Source organism: Hemiscyllium ocellatum, chromosome 15 (assembly GCF_020745735.1).
Source record: "Hemiscyllium ocellatum isolate sHemOce1 chromosome 15, sHemOce1.pat.X.cur, whole genome shotgun sequence".
NCBI classification, from domain to species: Eukaryota; Metazoa; Chordata; class Chondrichthyes; order Orectolobiformes; family Hemiscylliidae; genus Hemiscyllium; species Hemiscyllium ocellatum.
In genome coordinates, this window is record NC_083415.1 from 64,421,997 (window position 1) to 64,441,431 (window position 19,435).

The 19,435-nt window shown below is 47.7% G+C and overlaps 1 protein-coding gene across 2 annotated transcripts in view; it reads right to left on the reverse strand.

Annotated features, from left to right (window-relative positions):
* Positions 1–18,101, reverse strand: part of col9a3 (collagen, type IX, alpha 3) — a 278,496-nt gene extending 260,395 nt beyond the window's left edge. Inside the window, exons 1-2 of one of the 2 annotated variants that reach the window (XM_060836554.1) lie at positions 17,938–18,101; positions 14,992–15,057 (exon numbers count right to left, since the gene is read on the reverse strand). In XM_060836554.1, the coding sequence (XP_060692537.1) occupies positions 14,992–15,057; positions 17,938–18,003 (132 nt within the window). In that variant the 5' untranslated portion in view covers positions 18,004–18,101. The remainder of the gene's footprint in view (positions 1–14,991; positions 15,058–17,937) is intronic. The other variant, XM_060836555.1, reaches the window with a different exon arrangement.
* Between the last annotated feature and the right edge of the window lie 1,334 nt (positions 18,102–19,435).

Here is a 19,435-nt window from a genome sequence, read left to right on the forward strand (position 1 = left end):
CCAACCTTTCCATTCTTGGCATAGGAGTTGACTCACTCAATTGACCGAACAGCTGGTTTATACTGCAGGAACTCCCCCCTGCTCCAGTATGGGTTCAATGCCCACAGCAGCTGAAGTTATTATGAATGACTTCCCTCCTTAACCTGCTCTCCTCTTATCTGAGAAACTAGCTGTTCCTCTCTAATAACAGATCTGTCTTCTCTCTAGTCCAGGAAGACGGTAGTGAACTTATTCCAGATATTAGTCTGGAAAGCCATCAGTTTCTCCTTAACCACTCAGTACTGCCCTGTCAAATTTCCTTGCAACCTTTATTTCTCAAAAGAAAACAGTTCCAGCACTTCCAATCAGTCCTTGCATCTGAAATTCCTTATTTCTGAAATTGTCCATGTGAATTTGTCCTTCACCCTCTCTCCATAGCCTTTCTATCCATCCTGAAGCATGTTGAACAGAATCGACAACAAAAGTTCCATTTAGACTGAACGGGTGTTTTATAAATGTCATTATAATAAACAGCTTTTGCACGTAAACTATGACTTTGTGACTTCCCAACTTTGAGAACAGAAGTATCTGAAAATGAACCAAAGTACGATACAGAGGAAAGCTAAAGCTCGATTGGATGGTGAGTAACTGCTCTTAGGGAATAATATCTCAAAAATAGAAAAGTGTGAAAAAGACCTTATGTAACTAATTTATAAGTAATTAAGGACACAATTGGAAGGGAAGCAAGAAGTTGGTGAATCTAGAACTTTGTTTTACTTTTAAATGGCAACATTTCTTGACTTACTGATTAGCTGTTTAAGTGGCAAAGTCTACTGACTTACTCAGAATCAGACAATCCCTACAGTGTGGACCATTCAGTCCATCAGGTGCACACCAATCTCTGTAACCCTGTATTTCCCATGGCTAATCTACCTAGCCTGCACATTCCTGAACACCATGGGCAATTTATCAGAGCCAATCCACCCTAACCTGCATGCCCTTGGACTGTGAGAGGAAAGTCACACAGACACAGGGAGAATGTGCAAACTTCACATAGACAGTCACCTGAGGTCGGAATTGAAGCCAGGCCTCTAGTGCTGTGAGGCAGCAGTGCTAACCAACGAGCCACTATGCCACCCTTTAAGGTTTAAAGTCATATGGTAGACTGATGAGGAGGGATATTTATTATTACAGGTTAGTCAGAAACTCTCCAGTCTGTGTGGTTACAGTGATGACAGTATGTCCAATATATTTTTTAATAATCATTTGCTGCTGACTTTTATCTCATGCTAGTGAAAATACCATTCGTATTTTCTATGTGGGTTGTGTCTTTAAGGTTTAATGTGGAGGTAGTGATGATTACTGGGATATTGACAAATTCATCCATTCTGCTCCTGTGTCAGTCCAAATCCTCCACATATCAAATTCAGAAGATATTGGTAGAAAGGGATTGCATTTCCTAATGAAGGGGTTGGTGAGACTGAAGCAGGAATCCTTGAAAACCAAAAATAAGCCCTGAGAAATATCTAAAGGAGGAGAAAAGGTATGTTTTGATTCCACGATACCAGTGTCTTAGATAGAAAGAGGGATGCTTCTGAAAGCAGATGTTAGAGAGCTAGGGATAGATTAAAATGCAAGATTTTAGAAACAGTAACTCAGAATTACTGTCAGCAGCATTTGTTAGTGAGTTGGGAAATAGGAGGATAGAGCAAGTTAATGTGTGGCTGAAGAGATAGTATGGGACGGAAGACTTTAGATTCCTGAGTCACTGCAATGGTCGCGAGGCCGCGGGATAGTTTACACTTTAACAAGACAGGAGCCAATATCCTAACGGGAATGACTGATGGTGTCATTTGAAAAACAGAAATGCTGAGCCTTTTTTAAATGGTGAGAAGAGTTGATGTCCTTGATCATGAGTTACATAGTTAGTAATTAGGAAGGTAAACTGTAGTTAATTATTTTTAACCAACCTGCTTAGACATGCCATGAACACTTTAGGGGCAGTGGAGATTTGAAACCAGGTTTCCTGGCCCAGAGGTAGAGACACTACCACTGCTCCAAAAGAGTCCCTTCGGAAGACAGTTTGCAAGTTGGCCTTTATTGTAGAGGATTTAACACAGGAGTAAAGATGTCCTATCTTGCAGAATTACCAGGAACTTAAGCGGTTAAGAAGGCATTTAGCACACTTGTTTTCATTGCTCGGCCCTTTGAATATAGTAGTTGGCAGGTTATGTTAAGGTTGTACAGGACATTGGTGAGGCCTCTTCTGGAGTACTGTGTCCAGACGTGATTGCTTTGCCATAGGAAGAATATTGTTTAGCTGGAGAGGATTCAGAGGGATTTACCAGGAGGTTGCTGGGAATGGAGGGTTTGGGTTATAAGGAGAAGCTGGATAGGCTAGGACGATTTTCACTGGAGTGTCGGAGATTGAGAGTTTTATAGAGGTTTATAAAATCATGTGGGGTATAGATAAGGTGGATGGAAGATCTCTTTTCTCTAGGGTGGGGAATTTCAAGTTGAGGGGGCACATTTATAAGGTGAGAGGAGAAAGATTTAAAAAAGACATAAGGGACAAGCGTTTTTACACAGAGAGTGGTTTGTGTGTGAAATGAACTTTCAGGGGAAATGAGTACAGTGATAACATTTAAATGACATTTGGATAAGTACAGGAATACAAATTGTTTTGGATCAAGCGCTGACAGGTGGGGCTAGTTTAGTTTGGGATTATGTTCGGCATGGACTGGTTGGACCAAAGGGCCTGTTTCTGGGCTGGATGACTCCATGACTCTACATCTTGCTGCAATTGCATAGACCCTGCTTGAGACTGCACCTGCAGTATTCAGTACAGTTTTTGTCCCTTACATAAGGAAGGATGGTTTCACCAGGCTGATCCTAGGAGATAGTGGGACTGTCCTATAGAGGAGAAATTGAGGAGACTGGGTACTGGGTCAGATTCTCTAGAGTTGAGAAAAATGAGACATGATCTTATTGAAACATACAGCATTCTTGCAGAGCTTGACAGGGAAAATGCAGAAGCATGTTTATCCTGGCTACAATGGGGAAGTGTGGGGGTGTCTATAACCAGCTGCAAATGTGTTGCTGGTCAAAGCACAGCAGGCCAGGCAGCATCTCAGGAATAGAGAATTCGACGTTTCGAGCATAAGCCCTTCATCAGGATTATTCCTGATGAAGGGCTTATGCTCGAAACGTCGAATTCTCTATTCCTGAGATGCTGCCTGGCCTGCTGTGCTTTGACCAGCAACACATTTGCAGCTGTGATCTCCAGCATCTGCAGACCTCATTTTTTACTCGTGTCTATAACCAGGGCATGCAGTCTCAAAATGAGGGGCAGGCCATTTAGGAATAAGGTTGGAATCTTTTTTCAGTCAGCGGGTGATGAATCATTGTAATTCTCTACCCTAGGAGCCTGTAAAGGCTCAGATACTGAGTATGTTCAAGACTGGGATCAACCGGTTCCTACAAATTAAAGACATCAAGGGATACCAAGTGTTTGAGACAACATGCCACTGAGTTAGAAGATCTGATGTGATCTCGGTGAATAGTGCAGCAGACCTGAGGGGCTGAATGGCCTACTGTTGTCCCTGTGTTCCTGTGTACTCCATGACACAGAATATCCAGGATCCTAAATGCTATTTGAATCATTTCCTTGTCCTGCTCCATCACCAATTTGTGAACATATTCACCCTGTTATCTCTGCTCCAGCATCCTTTGGATTTGTAAGCAAAAGAGAAAATGCTGGAAAATCTCAGCAGGTCTGGCAGCATCTGTGAGGAGGGAAAAGAGCTGACGTTTCGAGTCTAACTGACCCTTTGTCAAAGCTTTGTCAAAGACGTCATGTCTTTTCTCACCTTACAGATGCAGCCAGACCTGCTGAGATTTTCCAGCATTTTCTCTTTTGGTTTCAGATTCCAGCATCCGCAGTAATTTGCCTTTATCCTTGGATTTGTAAATTTGATTATATATTGCCTTTCCTTATTCCTCCTGACAGAATGGATCACTTCACATATCTCTGCATTAAGCTTCCTCAGTCCATACCTTTGATCAAACTGTCTATATCCTTTTGAAATCTATCACTATCTCAGTTCACAACACTTTCAGATTTTGTATCAGCTGCAGACTTAGCAGTTATGCTCAGCACACATTGATTTAGACATGAACAAAACAGAAATTGCTGGAGAAATTCAGAGAGTCTGGCAGCATATATGGAGAGAAACAGAGTTAACATTTTGGGTCCAGTTTTGGAGCTTTTATTAGAACATTTATGTGGATCAAGACATTGCTGACCTCCAGGGAACCCATGATATACTTTCCTTCCCTCTTATGAACAATTATTTCCTGTCACTCAATCTATTTCACATCAATGTTGTTCCTGTATTTTTTATGGCATGACTTCAGAAATTTACTGCATGATGGTTCTCCATTTCTTTTACATTGTCCTTCACCACAGGCTCCCATCCTCCTCCACGCAACCCTCACCTTAGACCATAAGACTATATGATATAGGAGCAGATTTAGACCATTTGGCCCCTTGAGCGTGCTCTGTTATTCAACCATGGCTGATATCATTCTCAACTCTATTCTCCTGCTTTCTCTCTGTAACCCTTAACCCCTTTACCAATCAAGAACTTATCTACAGAGGAACCTTGATTATCCAAAGGACACGGGTGGGGAGTATTTCGGTTGGTTAATCAAATTCTGGATAATTGAATGCTGGATAACAGTGTAGCCAAGCATCGAGACCTTGCAATCTTGCCGGATAATCCGAAATTCAGATAATTGAATACCAGATAATAGAGGTACCTCTGTATCTCTGTCTTAAAGAAACTCAGTGACTTGGCCTCCACAGCCCTCTGTGGCAATGAGTTTCATAGATTCCACACCTGAAGACATTCCTCCCCACCTCTCTTCTGAAGGGTCATCATTTCACTCTGAGGCTGTGCCCTCAGATCCTCGTCTCTCCTACAAGTGGAAACATCATCTCCACATCCACTCTATCTCAGCCTCTCAGTATTCTGTAAGTTTCAATCAGATCCCACCTCACCTTTCTAAATTCCATCAAGTATAGACCCAGAGTCCTCAACCGCTCCTCATATGACAAACCCTTTATCCCAGATCATGCTTATGAACCTCCTCCGGACCCTCACCAAGGCCAGCACATCCTTCCTTAGATACAGGGCCCCAAACTACTCCCAATATTCCAAATGCAGTCTGACCAGAGCCTTATACAGCCTCAGCTGTTCTTCACTGCTCTTGAAATTAAGGCCAACATTGCACTTGCCTTCCTAACCACCAACTGAATCTACATGTTAACCTTAAGAGAATCCTGAACTATGACCCTCAAGTGTCTTTGTGCTTCAGATTTATAAAGCCTTTACCAGTTATAAAATAGTCTATGCCTCTCTTCCTCCTGCCAAAGTGCACACCCTCACACTTTCCCACATTGTATTCCATCTGCCTCTCCTATGCCCACTCTCCCAGTCTGTCCAAGTCCTTCTGCAGCCTCCCTGCTTCCTCAACACAACTTATCCCTCAACCTTTCTTCATATCATCCACCAACATAGTAACAATGTCCTCAGACCCTTCATCCAGATCATTAATATGAATATTAGGGTTGCAACACTGACCCCTGCAGAACTCCACTGGTCACTGGCTGCCATCCTGAAAAACACCCCTTTATCCCCACTCTCTACCCTCTGCCAGTCAGCCAACCCTCCATCCATGTCAGTACTTTGCTCAAACACTGTGGGCTGTTATCTTATTTATCAGCCTCCTGCACCTTGTCAAAGACCTTCTGAAAATCCAAATAAATCATATTTGTCTCATTTGTCTAATTTGCTTGCTACCTCCTTAAGAATTCTAACAGATTTGTCAGGCATGAGCTCTCCTTGACAAAACTACGCTGACTCAGCTTTATTTCACCATGCAATTCCAAGTACTCCGCAATCTCATCCTTAATCATTCTAATGTCTTATAAACAACCGAGGTCAGGTTAACCAGCCTATAGTTCCCAGTCTTCAGTATTCCTGCCTTTTTAAGTAGGAGTGTTACATTATCCATATTCTAGTCCTCTGGCACCCTCTCTGGCTCCTGAAAGATCATCACCAATGCCTCTTCAATCTCCTCAGCGATCTCCTTCAGAATTCTGGGGTGCAGTCCATCTGGTCCCGGCTATTTATCCACCTGTATGCTTGTCAGCTTTCTCTTTTGCTTTTATCTTGCCCCTGACATCCCCTGTCAGCCACGGTCACCTCATCTTCCCCTTAGGATGTTTCTACTTCTTTGGGATGAATTTCTGCCTTGCCTCCCGAATTACCCCCATAAACTCCGGCCATTGCTGCCTCACCGCCTTCTCTACTCAGCTCCCCTTCCAATCAACTCTGGCCAGCTCCTCACTCATGTCTTTATAGTTCCCCTTACTCCATTGTAACACTGTCACATCTGATTCCAGCTTCTCTCTCTCAACCTGTAGGGTGAATCCAATCATATTATGGTCACTGCCCCCTAGGGGTTCCTTCCCGTTAAGCCCCCGAAGCAGATCTGCCTCAGTACACATCACCAAACCTAGAATTGCCCATTCCCTCATGGGCTCTACCACAAACTGCTCCAAAGAAACAGCTTGTAGATATTTAGAAATTCCTTTCCCCAAGATCTACAAGCATCTGATTTTCCCAGTCTACCTGCATATTGAAGTCTACTGTACTTATAGTAATAGTGCCTTTCTTACATGCCTTTTCTATCTCCTGATTGATTTTCTTCCCCAAATCCTGAGTACTATTAGATTAGATTACTTACAATGTGGAAAGAGGCCCTTCAGCCCAACAAGTCCACACCGGCCTTCCAAAGAGCAACCGACCCAGATCCATTTCCCTACACCTAACACTAGGGGTAATTTAGCAATTCACCTAAACTGCACATTCTTTGGACTGTGGGAGGAAACCAGAACACCTGGAGGAAACCCATGCAGACACAGGGAAAATGTTCAAATTCCACACAGACAATTGCCTGAGGTGGGAATTGAACCCGGGTATCTGTGAGGTAGCAGCGCTAACCACTGTGCCACCGTGGAGGCCTGTCCATAACTCCCATCAGGGTCTTTATCCCTTTATGGTTCCTCAACTTTACCCACATAGATTCTGTGCCTTCCAACTCAATATCACTTCTAGCTGACAATATAATTCATTTCTTACTAATAAGGCAAGCTTCCCTCCCCCCTACACCACCAGCCTCTCCCACCTCGCCCATCTGCCTGTCTTTTCAATAGGATGTGTATCCTTGGATATTTAGTTCCCAACCCTGGTCCCCTTGCAGCCATGTCTCTGTGATCCCTACAACATCATACCTGCCAATTCCAATTTGCGCTACAAGCTCCTTTACCTTGTTTCATATACTGTGTGTATTTAAGTAGAAATCCTCAGTCCTGCGTTGACTGCTCCCTTCCTCATGGTTGTCCCCATACATGCTGTGCCTGAAGTTAAATTCCTGACCCTTCCCACACTCTTTGTGCTGTTACTTGTTCTGGAAATTTTAATAACCTCTGCTGAGCCCTCCCCCAATGTAATTTTTCCCATCATTTACCAGGCAACGAACCTACCACCACCACAATACTGCACCCCACCCCCCCAAAACTATTTAGTTTCTAGCCGTGGTTATGCAATTCACCAGGACTCTGGACCCAGCATCAAGCATTGGAACAGCTCCCTCCTTCCCCAGTACTGGTGCCATGGATTGCCTTGTTTGTGTCCTGTTTATTTTGTCCTTAGCAGACAGGACCCATTCTCTCTTTTTCACACCTTTTCACTTTCATCCCCTTTTTATATATCTTTTTCTGTTTCACACACTATTAACAATCCTATTGTCACCTGCATGGGACCTCTACACCATCTGTTCTCTTGCTCCCCCTCTCCCTCTGTCAAAAGCATATATTAAAAAAAAACACCTTGCAGTTCTGAAGTTATAGTCATTTGTCTCAAAACATTAATGTTGTTCCTTTCTCCACAGATGCTACCAGACCTCCTGAGTTTCTTTAATTCTTTCACAAGATGTGGGCATCACTGGCTAGGCCGCCATTTATTGCCCATCCCTAATTATCCAGAAGGCCTGAAGTCACAAGCTTTCAGAGCAGAGTTCAAATAAACCTGGTGTCATGTGATCTCTGAACTTGTCCACCCCAGTCCAACAACAGCAGCTCCATCATGGCCACCCAGAGGGCTGTTGAGAGTCAATTACATTGCTGTGGTCTGCAATCACATGTCGGTCAGACCAGATAAGGATGGCAATTTCCTTCCCTATAGGACATTAGTAAACTAGACGAGTTTTTATTGATTCAGGATTCAAACCCAGGTCCTTACAACATTCTCTGGCTCACTGGGTTAATAACCTGATGATAATTTCACTAGGCCATCGCCTCCCTTCCTCCAGCACTCCCTGTATTTGTTTCAAACTTCTAACATCTGCAGTATAAGGCTTCTATCCTTCTTATCCTTTGGGCTTCAACACACACGCACACACACACACACGCACACACACACACAGACACACACACACGCACACACAGACACACACACACACACACACACACACACACACACACACACACACACACACACACACACACACACACCTGTCTGTTCCATGACAGTTCATCAAACATCGTTTGAAAGTCCTTATATATGACATTAACTCTACTACCCTCATCAACTCCCTCTGTCACCTCATCTGAAAAATCTATCAAACTTGTGAAATGTAATTTATCTTGAACATAGCTTCTTTAATTCATCTGCATTTGTTCAAGTGACAGCCAGTTTTGTTTCAGATTATCATTTCTGAATGTTATCCCACACTGAGGTTAAATAGGTGAGTCCGTGTAAGCCCAAGCAACCAGTTAGTCATTATAATACAGCCCCCATGAGGCCCTTTGGCCCATCTAGTTTGTACCCACCAACTACACTTTCTATTGATCTGAATGTTATGAATTTTCAAGGGCTCATCAAAATACCTTTGAAAGTTTGTGAGGCTTCCCACCTCGAGTTAGGGGTTATAAGAATGCAAACTATTGTCTTTTACTCACAAGGGAATACCATTCAAGCAGATGGGTTTGGCAAGTTGTGAAGGGGATTTGACGTTTATTGCAGTTTATAAACATTCAAGTCCAACTTGGAATTTGAAGATTTCCAGGGCCAGAACTGGGTGTCTGGGATTTTAACTTGAAAATATTTGGTCTTGAGGGAGTGTTTTCAATAAATTAAAAACTCTAGATTAGATTAAGGCATTTGAATATGATGGACACCATATTTCATTGGAATGGATATAATTTTTGAGAAAGTGAGGTCATGGTTTGTGCTCATTCTCATTCTCATTCAATATTGATCCAATCAGATTTTCAAGATGGTGGCAGAGTAGGACACTCCAGTTATAGGTCATCCACCTTGCATATTCTTCTTCTCCTTTATTTACTCTTATTGTTTTTTTTCTTCTTCTTTCCTGGTCTCCAATGATTCCCAGCCTCTGGCAACAACTCCCAGTCTCTGGCGATGATTCCTGGCCCGCAGCAACTCCCAGCCTGGTGTAGCAGCCTCCCAGGGTGTCCTCAGCTCAGCATAACTGCCTGGAGCAATCTCCCAACCTCATCATCTTTAAGGTGAAGCCTGGCAAAGTCTGGAGCCAGGGCCCGGTGTGGACTGGAGGCTCGGTGCAGTGTGGTCTGGGTTGGAAGACCGTTGTTCTGAACTTCTTTTTTTGCAATGTGGACATTTTGTTACTCTAATCTCTAAGGTCTTGTAACTAAAGATGGTGCTGCACTCATTGAGTATATTGACAATAAAGCTCATGCAATTCATTCACTCATTCATTCAATCTTCACTAGCCTCCAATTTATGACCAGTTCATGAAGAAAGAATAACTGGGTATGACTGCACTTTCGGATTGAGGAGACGAGGACTATACTCCCTAGAGTTTCAAAAGAACAAAAGGTGACCTCACTGAAATTCTTGAGGGGTTTGATAGGGCAAATACCGAGACCATGTTTCCCTTGGCTGGGAAATCCAGAATGCAGGAGCTGAGTTTTGGGAAAAGGCATTGCTCAGATAACACGAATGTCACGTCACTAAACCTGCCAGCTTCAATGGTACTCCTCTCTTGCAAACAAAAAGAAAATGGATGTCAATTTTACAGCATCTAGCTAAAGGTAGAATCACCATAGTCCCAGAGAACCACAGTGCTGCTCTCTTATCAGAGAGAGGTGGCCAGGGGTGAGCTTAGCCTGAGGGTCACCAAACCTCAGGCAGGGTTGAGAAGGTGAGTCCTCAGCTGATGCAGTAATTGAACCCATGCTGTTGGTGAGTTGGCTAGCTCAGTTGGCTGGATGGCTGGTTCGTGATGCTAACAGTGTGGGTTCAATTTCTGCATTGCCTGAAGTTACCATGAAGGACTCTCCTTCTCAACCTTTCCCTTCACCTGGAATGTGCTGACCCTCAGGTTAAACTATCACCAGTTATCTCCTTTAATGAGATTTGACTGCACTGAATGAGAGGCAGGATGCCTCATAACCTTCAAAATGTATGTGGATAAGCCCTTGAAATTTAATGACATTCAGAGTTATGGACCGTGTTCTGGAGAGTGGGGTTAGTGTCGATAAGATGGTACAGGGTCAATGGGCCCAAAAGGCCTTTTCGGTGCCCACTGACTCTCTGATGAATTGGTTGCTGGGCTTACCTCGACTAACCCACTGAACCATGGCAGTTTCTCATTTTGAGCTGAGATCAGGAAATAATTCCTCACCGGGATGATTGTGAATCTAAGGAATTCTTAAAAATTCATTTGCAGCATGTGAGTGTTGCTGGCTGGGCCAGCATTTATTGTCCATCGCTTGTTGCCCTTGAGAAGGTGGTGTTGAGCTGCCTTCTGAACCCACTGTGCCGTAGGTAGACCCATAATGCTGTTACCGAGGGAACTTGCAGGAATTTTTACCCAGTGACACTGAAGGAACGGCGATATATATTAGATTAATTAGATTAGATTAGATTAGATTACTTACAGTATTTCTGAGTCAGGATGGTGAGTGGCTTGGAGGGGAACTTGCAGGGGGTGATGCTGTTCCCATGTGTCTGCTGCTCTTGCCCTTTGAGATGGAAGTGATCATGGGTTTGGTAGGTGCTTTCTAAGGATCTTTGATGAATTTCTACAAGTGTATCTTGTGGATAGTACACTGCTGCTTCTGAGTATCGGTGGTGGAGGGACTGGATGCTTGTGGATGTGATGCCAATCAAATGGGCTGCTTTGACCTGGATGGTGTCAAGCTTCTTTATGCTGTTTGAACTGCATCTAACCAGGTAAATGGGGAGTATTCCATCATACTACTGACTTGTGCCTTGTAGATGGTCAACAGACTTTGGGGAGTCAGGAGTTGAGTTGCTGCAGTATTCCTAGCCTCGGACCTGCTTATTGTGGTGAGTCCACCTGAGTTTCTAGTCAATAGTAATCCTGTGGATGTTGACAGTAGGAGATTTAGTAATGGTAACGCCATTGAAAATCAATGGGTTGTGGTTAGATTGTCTTTTGGTGATGGTCATAGCATGGCATTTGTGTGGCATGAATGTTACTTGCTACTTATCAGCCCAAGCCTGGATATTGTCCAGATCTTGTTGCATTTGGACACAGGCTGCTTCAGTATCTGATTCCAGTTTTGCTAGGGGTCCTTGATATCACACTCGGTCGAATGCAGCCTTGATGTCAAGGGCCGTCACTCTCCCCTCCCCTCTGGAATTCAGCTCTTTTCTCTATGTTTGAATCAAGGCTGTAATGAGGACAGGAGCTGATTGGCCCTGGCAGAACCCAAACTGGGCATCATTGAGTAGGTTATTGCTGAGTGGGTGCTGCTTGATAGCACTGTTGATGACACCTTCCATCACTTTACTGATAATTGAGAGTAGACTGATGGGGCAGTAATTGGCCAGGTTGGATTTGTCCTGCTTTTTGGGCAATTTTCTACATTGTCAGAGAGATGTCAATGTTGTACCTGCAGTGGAAGAGCTTGACTAGGGGAGCAGCAAGTTCTGGAGGAGAAGTCTTCATTCCTACTGCTGGAATGTTGTCAGCGTTCATAGCCTTTGCAGTATCCAGTACTGGAGAAAATGAGGACTGCAGATGCTGGAGATCAGAGTTGAAGAGTGTGTTGCTGGAAAAGTGCAGCAGATCAGGCAGCATCCAAAGAGCAGGAGAATCGACGTTTCGAGCATAAGCTCTTCATGCTTCTGTAAACATAGATTCTCCTGCTCCTTAGATGTTGCCCGACCGGCTGTGCTTTTCCAGCATCGCACAGTATCCTGTGTCTCCAACTATTTCTTGATACCATGTGGAGTGAATTGAATTGTCTAAAGACTAGTATCTGTAATGTTGGGGACCACTGGAGGAGACCGGGATGGATCATCCCACTTAACACTTCTGGCTGAATATTGCTGTGAATGCTTTGGGCTTATCTTTTGCCCTGATGTGTCGGGCTCTTCCATCATTGAGGATGGGGATATTGGTGGAGCCTCCTCCTCCAATGAGTTGTTTAATTGTCCAACCCCATTTAATTGTCCAACTCAATGTCACAGGACTGCAGAGCTTAGATCTGATCCATTGGTTCTGGGATTGCTTAGGGCTGACTATCACTAGCTGCTTGATATGCAAGTAATTCTGTTTGGTAGCTTCACCAGGTTGACACCTCACTTTCAGGTATACCTGGTACTGCTCCTGATAACCCTCCTGCACTCTCCATTGAACCAGGGTCAATCTCCTGGCTTGATGGCAATGATTGAGTGGGGAATATGCCAGGCCAAGAGGTTACAGATTGTGCTGGAGTACAGTTCTGCTGCTGTTGATGGGCCACAGTGCCTCATTGATGCCCAGTCTTGAGTTGCTAGATCTGTTTGAAGTAATAGTCTTAGAGTCATACAGCAGGAATCAGTCCCTTCAACCCAACTCATCCATGCTGACCATATTTCCTAAACTGAACTAGTTCCACAAGCCAGTATTTGGCCTATATCCCTCTAAACGTTTCTTATCCTTGTCCCTGTCCAAATTTCTTTGAAATGCTAATTTTATTAATCTCTGTAACTCCTCCAGGGGAAAGGAAGTCCCAGCTTCCCCATATAATTCCAACCTTCCAGTCTCAGTCACATCCTTGGAAATTTTTTATGCGCCTTTTCCAGTTTGAGAACATCCTTCCTATTGCAGGGTAACCAATATTGCTTGCCGTACTCCAAATGTGGCCTTAGCAATGTTTTGCACAGCTGTAAATGAGGTCTTACCTCCTGTTCTCAGTGCTCTGACCTATGAAGGTAGGCATGCCCAGTGCTTTCTTCACTCTGTCTACCTGGGATGCCACTTTCCAGGGATTATGTACTTGCACTGCTCAGTGTCTATGTCTGACAACATTCCAGAGGGCTCTACAATTAACCGTGCAAGTCCTGCCCTGGTTTGTCTTACAAAAATGTCTGTCCTGTTTAGCACAGTGATAGTGCCACACAGAACAGTGAAAGGTATTCTCAGTGTGAAGGTGGGACTTTATCTCCACAAGGACTGTATGGTAATCACCCTTACTGCTACTGTCATGGACAGATACATCTGCAGTTGTCAGATTGAGTAAGGATGAGGTCAAATATGTTCCTCTTAGATTAGATTACTTACAGTGTGGAAACAGGCCCTTCGGCCCAACAAGTCCACACCGGCCCGCCGAAGCGCAACCCACCCATACCCCTACATTTACCCCTTACCTAACACTACGGGCAATTTAGCATGGCCAATTCACCTGACCCGCACATCTTTGGACTGTGGGAGGAAACCGGAGCACCCGGAGGAAACCCACGCAGACACGGGGAGAATGTGCAAACTCCACACAGTCAGTCGCCTGAGTCAGGAATTGAACCCGGGTCTCTGGCGCTGTGAGGCAGCAGTGCTAACCATTGTGCCACTGTGCCGCCCTCTTGTTGGTTCCCTCCCCACCTGCCACAGACCCAGCCCAGCAGCGGTGTCCTGAAGGACCTGACCCGCCCAGCCAGCATGGCTGTTGCTGAGCCACTCTTGATGGTGGACACTGAAAGCCTCCATCCCATGGTGGTGTGATTGCTCAGTTATTTGAAGACATTAAGACAGAGTTGGGTCTACCTTTGGGTGGTAAGGGATACAGGGATGGTGCAGAGAGTGGAACTGAAACTTAGCCGCAGTCCTGTTGAATGTTTTACTTCCATTCAGAGAGTGATTCCACCCCCTTAGATTAGATTAGACTTAGATTAGACTTACAGTGTGGAAACAGGCCCTTCGGCCCAACAAGTCCACACCGACCCGCCGAAGCGCAACCCACCCATACCCCTACATTTACCCCTTACCTAACACTACGGGCAATTTAGCTTGGCCAATTCACCTGACCCGCACATCTTTGTGACTGTGGGAGGAAACCGGAGCACCCGGAGGAAACCCACGCAGACACGGGGAGAACGTGCAAACTCCACACAGTCAGTCGCCTGAGTCGGGAATTGAACCCGGGTCTACAGGCGCTGTGAGACAGCAGTACTAACCACTGTGCCACCGTGCCGCACACTTACTGCAATCAAACTGCTTCCCTCTTTTGGGGCATTTTGCAGTGTTAATTTGAGTTGCCCCCTCAAGACCAGGAGGACGGGGTAAATGGGAGTTGCCCTGTTGGTAAGCGACTCCTGTAGGTAGACACCTGTCATTACATCTCTCCCCTTCCCTCCCTCCAACCACCCTCCAAACCAGGCACCTCTATACAGTCCATACTGAACTCTAGCATTGCAACCTCTCAAAACAACTTCATCGATCCTCTCCCGGGCACAACACTCGGACCGTGAAACTAATGACTTTTTTCTTCTCTCTGTAGTTTGTCACAGGTCTGTTCTATTTGATAGTTTTTTTTTAAAATCGGCAGCGGGTGAAGGGGGGACTGGGTTCTCTCAGTCCCATCCCTCTCTCTCACTCTCCCCAATTACTCACATCGATTCCGTCCTTGCCCGGGGGTCCCGCGGGCCCACTCGGTCCGAAAGGTTCTACAATCAGCTCCTGGGCAATGAGAAGGTGAAAGGAAAATCAACAGGAACCAGGGAACGGGGAAGGACCCCTCCCTCACCCTGGCAGCAGCCTCCACTTACAATACACAGCAAGATGCCACACTGCCCTGGGGGACGGGGTCAGTCGGGGGGTCAGGGGGAGAGGGGGGGGATGTCTTTCTGTCCAGCCGGAGACCCCCCCCCACTCCTCCCCCCCCCCCCCCGTATGTGCCCCGCGGTTGGAATCGGGAGGGGAGGATCGCGATGTTTCCAGAGCTGAGTATCGAGACCTCCTGAAACTGGGTATCGGCAACTCATCGGGATTGGTATCGGCGATTCAAGGCAAGATATCGCGGATCACCCGGGCAGGATATCGGGGATCAGCAGGACAGGGTATCGGGGATCACCCGGGCAGGATATCGGGGATCAGCAGGACAGGGTATCGGGGATCACCCGGGCAGGATATCGGGGATCAGCAGGACAGGGTATCGGGGATCACCCGGACAGGGTATCGGGGATCAGCAGGACAGGGTATCGGGGATCACCCGGGCAGGATATCGGGGATCACCCGGGCAGGGTATCGGGGATCACCCGGGCAGGGTATCTGAGAGGTATCGGTCTGAGTATCGCAGCGGTCCAGAGCAGGGTATAGGAGAGGTATCGATCTGAATATCGTAGGATATCGGAGAGGTATCGATCTGAATATCGAAGGATATCGGAGAGGTATCGGTCTAGTATTGCAGTGGTGCCGGGCAGGGTATCGGACTGACTATCGCAGGGATCCCGGGCAGGGTATCGAGTTGGATATCGCAGACTGACTATCGGGACACTTCGGGCTCAGTGTCGGCTGCTCTCGGGTATCGAGGTGATATCGAGAGGCTGCCGGGCTGGGTGTTGGAGGGTTCCGGCGGGATATCGGGCTGGGTATCACGGGACTTGAGGACTGGATGTGGGGGAGGTATCGGACTCGGTACCTGCGACTCGTGGGTCCGGTATCGGAGTTGGGGGGGCTCAGCTCGGGGCTTTGGGGGGGAAAAAAATGAGCGATTCCAATTTTAATGGAAAGAATTGATCGCCAAAAAAACCACAACTGAACAATACCATAAGCCAATAGGTTTCCCACCCGCTGTGTGGGAGGGGGTATTCCCTCAGTGTTTCTGACCCCCTCCAAACTCACCGTGCCCCTCCCACAAGAAGCCGCGGCAGATCCCGGGGATTTCCTGCGACATGCCGTCCCTCTCCCCCCAGAGCCCCGCAACTCGCCTGTCACCGACAGGTTCGGGTAAAAACCCTGTCCCCATCCCCACGTCCCCTTCCCCATCTCTGTCCCCTTCCCCATGTCTCTGTCCCCTTCCCCATCCCTGTCCCCTTCCCCATGTCTCTGTCCCCTTCCCCATCCCTGTCCCCTTCCCCATGTCTCTGTCCCCTTCCCCATGTCTCTGTCTCCTTCCCCATCCCTGTCCCCTTCCCCATCCCTGTTCCCTTCCCCATGTCTCTGTCCCCTTCCCCATGTCTCTGTCCCCTTCCCCATCCCTGTTCCCTTCCCCATGTCTCTGTCCCCTTCCCCATCCCTGTCTCCTTCCCCATGTCTCTCTGTCCCCTTCACCGTCCCCATGACCCCATCCCCATCCCTGTCCCCATGCCTGTTCCCCTTCCCCATTCCCATGTCCCCTTCCACATCCGTGTCCCCATCCCTATCCAATCCCAAATCACTGTCTCCATTCCCATCCCTCTCCCTGGAGCCTCGGCAGCGAACTCTGAAATGCGAAGTGATGAACACGGAGAGCGGGGCTCGGGAAACCGCTGATGGGCTAGCCCCAGGCACGACCGGCTGAAGGACATCCTTCTAACACCAGACCCCCTCCTCCTCCCGGTGTTGCCCGGTGCATGGGTTTGTGAGGTTCTGATGCCTAACGCCCTGGAGCCCGGGGCTGTGTGAGTGAGCAGCCCCCGGGGGGTGGGGGATGCGGTCAGGCCGAATGGTTCACATTCCGACAGCGAGAGGAAGCAGGGACCCCGGCAACAAAGCAGGCATTGTCCGAGTAAGACACACACACACACAGGCAGACACACACATATACACACACATACACACACAGGCAGACACACACACACACACACAGGCAGACACACACACAGGCAGAGACACAGAGAGAGACACACACACTGTCACAGACAGAGAGGGAAAGAGGGACAATCCCATAGAGAGAGAGTCACAGAGACACACAGTCGCAGAGAGAGAAACACAGTTACATAGAGATACGCAAACACATACACAGTCACAGAGAGGAGAGACAATCAGAGACAGAGACACACAGGCGCAGAGGGACACAGTCACAGAGAGACACAGATGCACGGTCACAGAGAGATACAGTCACAGAGACACACACACAGACACATACACAGTCACAGAGAGACACACACAGACACATATAGAGACACACCCCCAGTCTGCCCTGGAAAACCACCCCGAGGGGGCTGGGGAAACAGCGCAGTGAAACTAATACAGTCCCAACAAGACAGCAAGCCCCTCCGGGACCCTGAGCGGGGTGAACGTGGGGGAAAATCAACATCAACCCACCCCCAACCCCCAGCACCCGGGCGGATCTGCCCCTTAAAGCCCAGAAGTAAACCTACTCAGAATCCACCTGCAGATCCAGGTAGATACAGATCCAGGTGGATTCGGGTCCAGGTGGATATAGATCCAGGTGGATATAGATCCAGGTGGATTCGGGTCCAGGTGGATTCAGGTCCAGGGGGCTGTTTAAGGTGAAGGATCGCCTCTGGGGTCAGGCGGTCCCTGTGTGGATTTGCCCCTCCAGTGTCCCTCCCTGTTGTCCCCTTTCCCAACAGAGTCTCCCTAATGTAACCGGTTGAGTCAGTCGGACCTTACCTGGGCTCCGGCCTTTACCAGGAGCTGGGAGATTACCAGCAGCCCCAGGGTCCCGATCATGGCCATAGCTCCCTCCTCGCCCTTGCTCTCAGCTCCTGGTTATAATCTGGATCCAGATAAACCAGTAACTCCCGAGGCAGCGAGCAGCCGGTCTCTGCCCCATCCCCTCTGATTGACAGCTCCTGGGGAGGAGGGGGTGGTGGGAGGGGAGGGGGGAGGTCCGGCTGCTAACGCCGGGACAAGCCAAGCTGTGAGCCGCTGGAGAGAAGCAGCGAATCGGGCAGCACAGAGAGAGGAAGTCTATCAGTGCAGCCACCTCCCCAGAATGTGCACCATACAGACCTGCTGAGGGGCTCCCAGGGGAGGGCTGGACGGAGCAGGAGGCATCTGGGAACAGGGTGAGGAGAGGGAAGAGGGAGGAGAAGTGGAGGAGGGAGGTGAAGTGGACAGGGGGGAGAAGTGGGGGGAGTGAAGTGGGGGGGTGAAGTAGGGGGGTGAAGTGGAGGGGGGTGAGGTGGAGGGGGTTGAGGTGGAGGGGGTTGAGGTGGAGGGGGGTGAGGTGGAGGGGGGTGAGGTGGAGGGGGGTGAGGTAGAGGGGGAGAGGTGGAGGGGGGTGAGGTGGAGGGGGTGAAGTGGAAGGGGAGAGGTGGGTGGTGAAGTGGAGGGGGTAAAGTGAGGGGGTGAAGTGGAGGGGTGTGAAGTGGAGGGGGGTGAGGTGGAGGGGAGAGGTGGAGGGGGTGAAGTGGAGGGGGAAGAGGTGGAGGGGGTGAAGTGGAGTGGGGGGGGGGGGGTGGTGAAGTGAAGAGCTGTATCGCAGAGAAGGCTGTGTCGGGGCACTTGGCTGTTGCTGGCCAGGCCAGCATTTATCACCCTTCCTTAATTGCCCTGCGGAGGAGGTAGTGAGCTGCTGCAGCTGGGGTGTATGGACACCCTCAGTGCTGACAGAGAGGGGGCTCCAGTGTGTGCAGGTGCCTGAATATAAGGGGCACTGCTAGAAGCAAACCCACAGGATGCTGGAGAAACTCAACACGAACTGCCTGTGCACTCTAATTTAGAGTCCGATCGGATTCCGGACAGTAACATGGTTTCTTTGTTTGTATATACTGCCATTGTAAGGTCCAGGACTATGGGCTGAGGGACGCACTGAAGTTTGGGCTAGCAGCCACCAAGGAGCAGTGGGGAATGGCCACTGCCTGAGGTCCTCTTGCTGAGGTATAACAAGGTTCCTTTCAGTGTCCAGACCCTCTCATTGTCTCAATGTACATATATAGTCCCCTGCCCGAGTAAGGAATGCCTTTATTTTTTGGAACTGCTGTTAGAATCCCTCATGTAGAAATAGGCCATTCAGCCCTTCGATTTCATACTGACCCTCCAAAGAGTGCCCCACCGAATCCCTGTAACTCTACATTCCTCATGGATAGTCCACCTAGCCTGCACATCTCTGAACATTATGGGTAATTTCCCATGGCCAATCCACCCTAACCTACACATCTTAGGA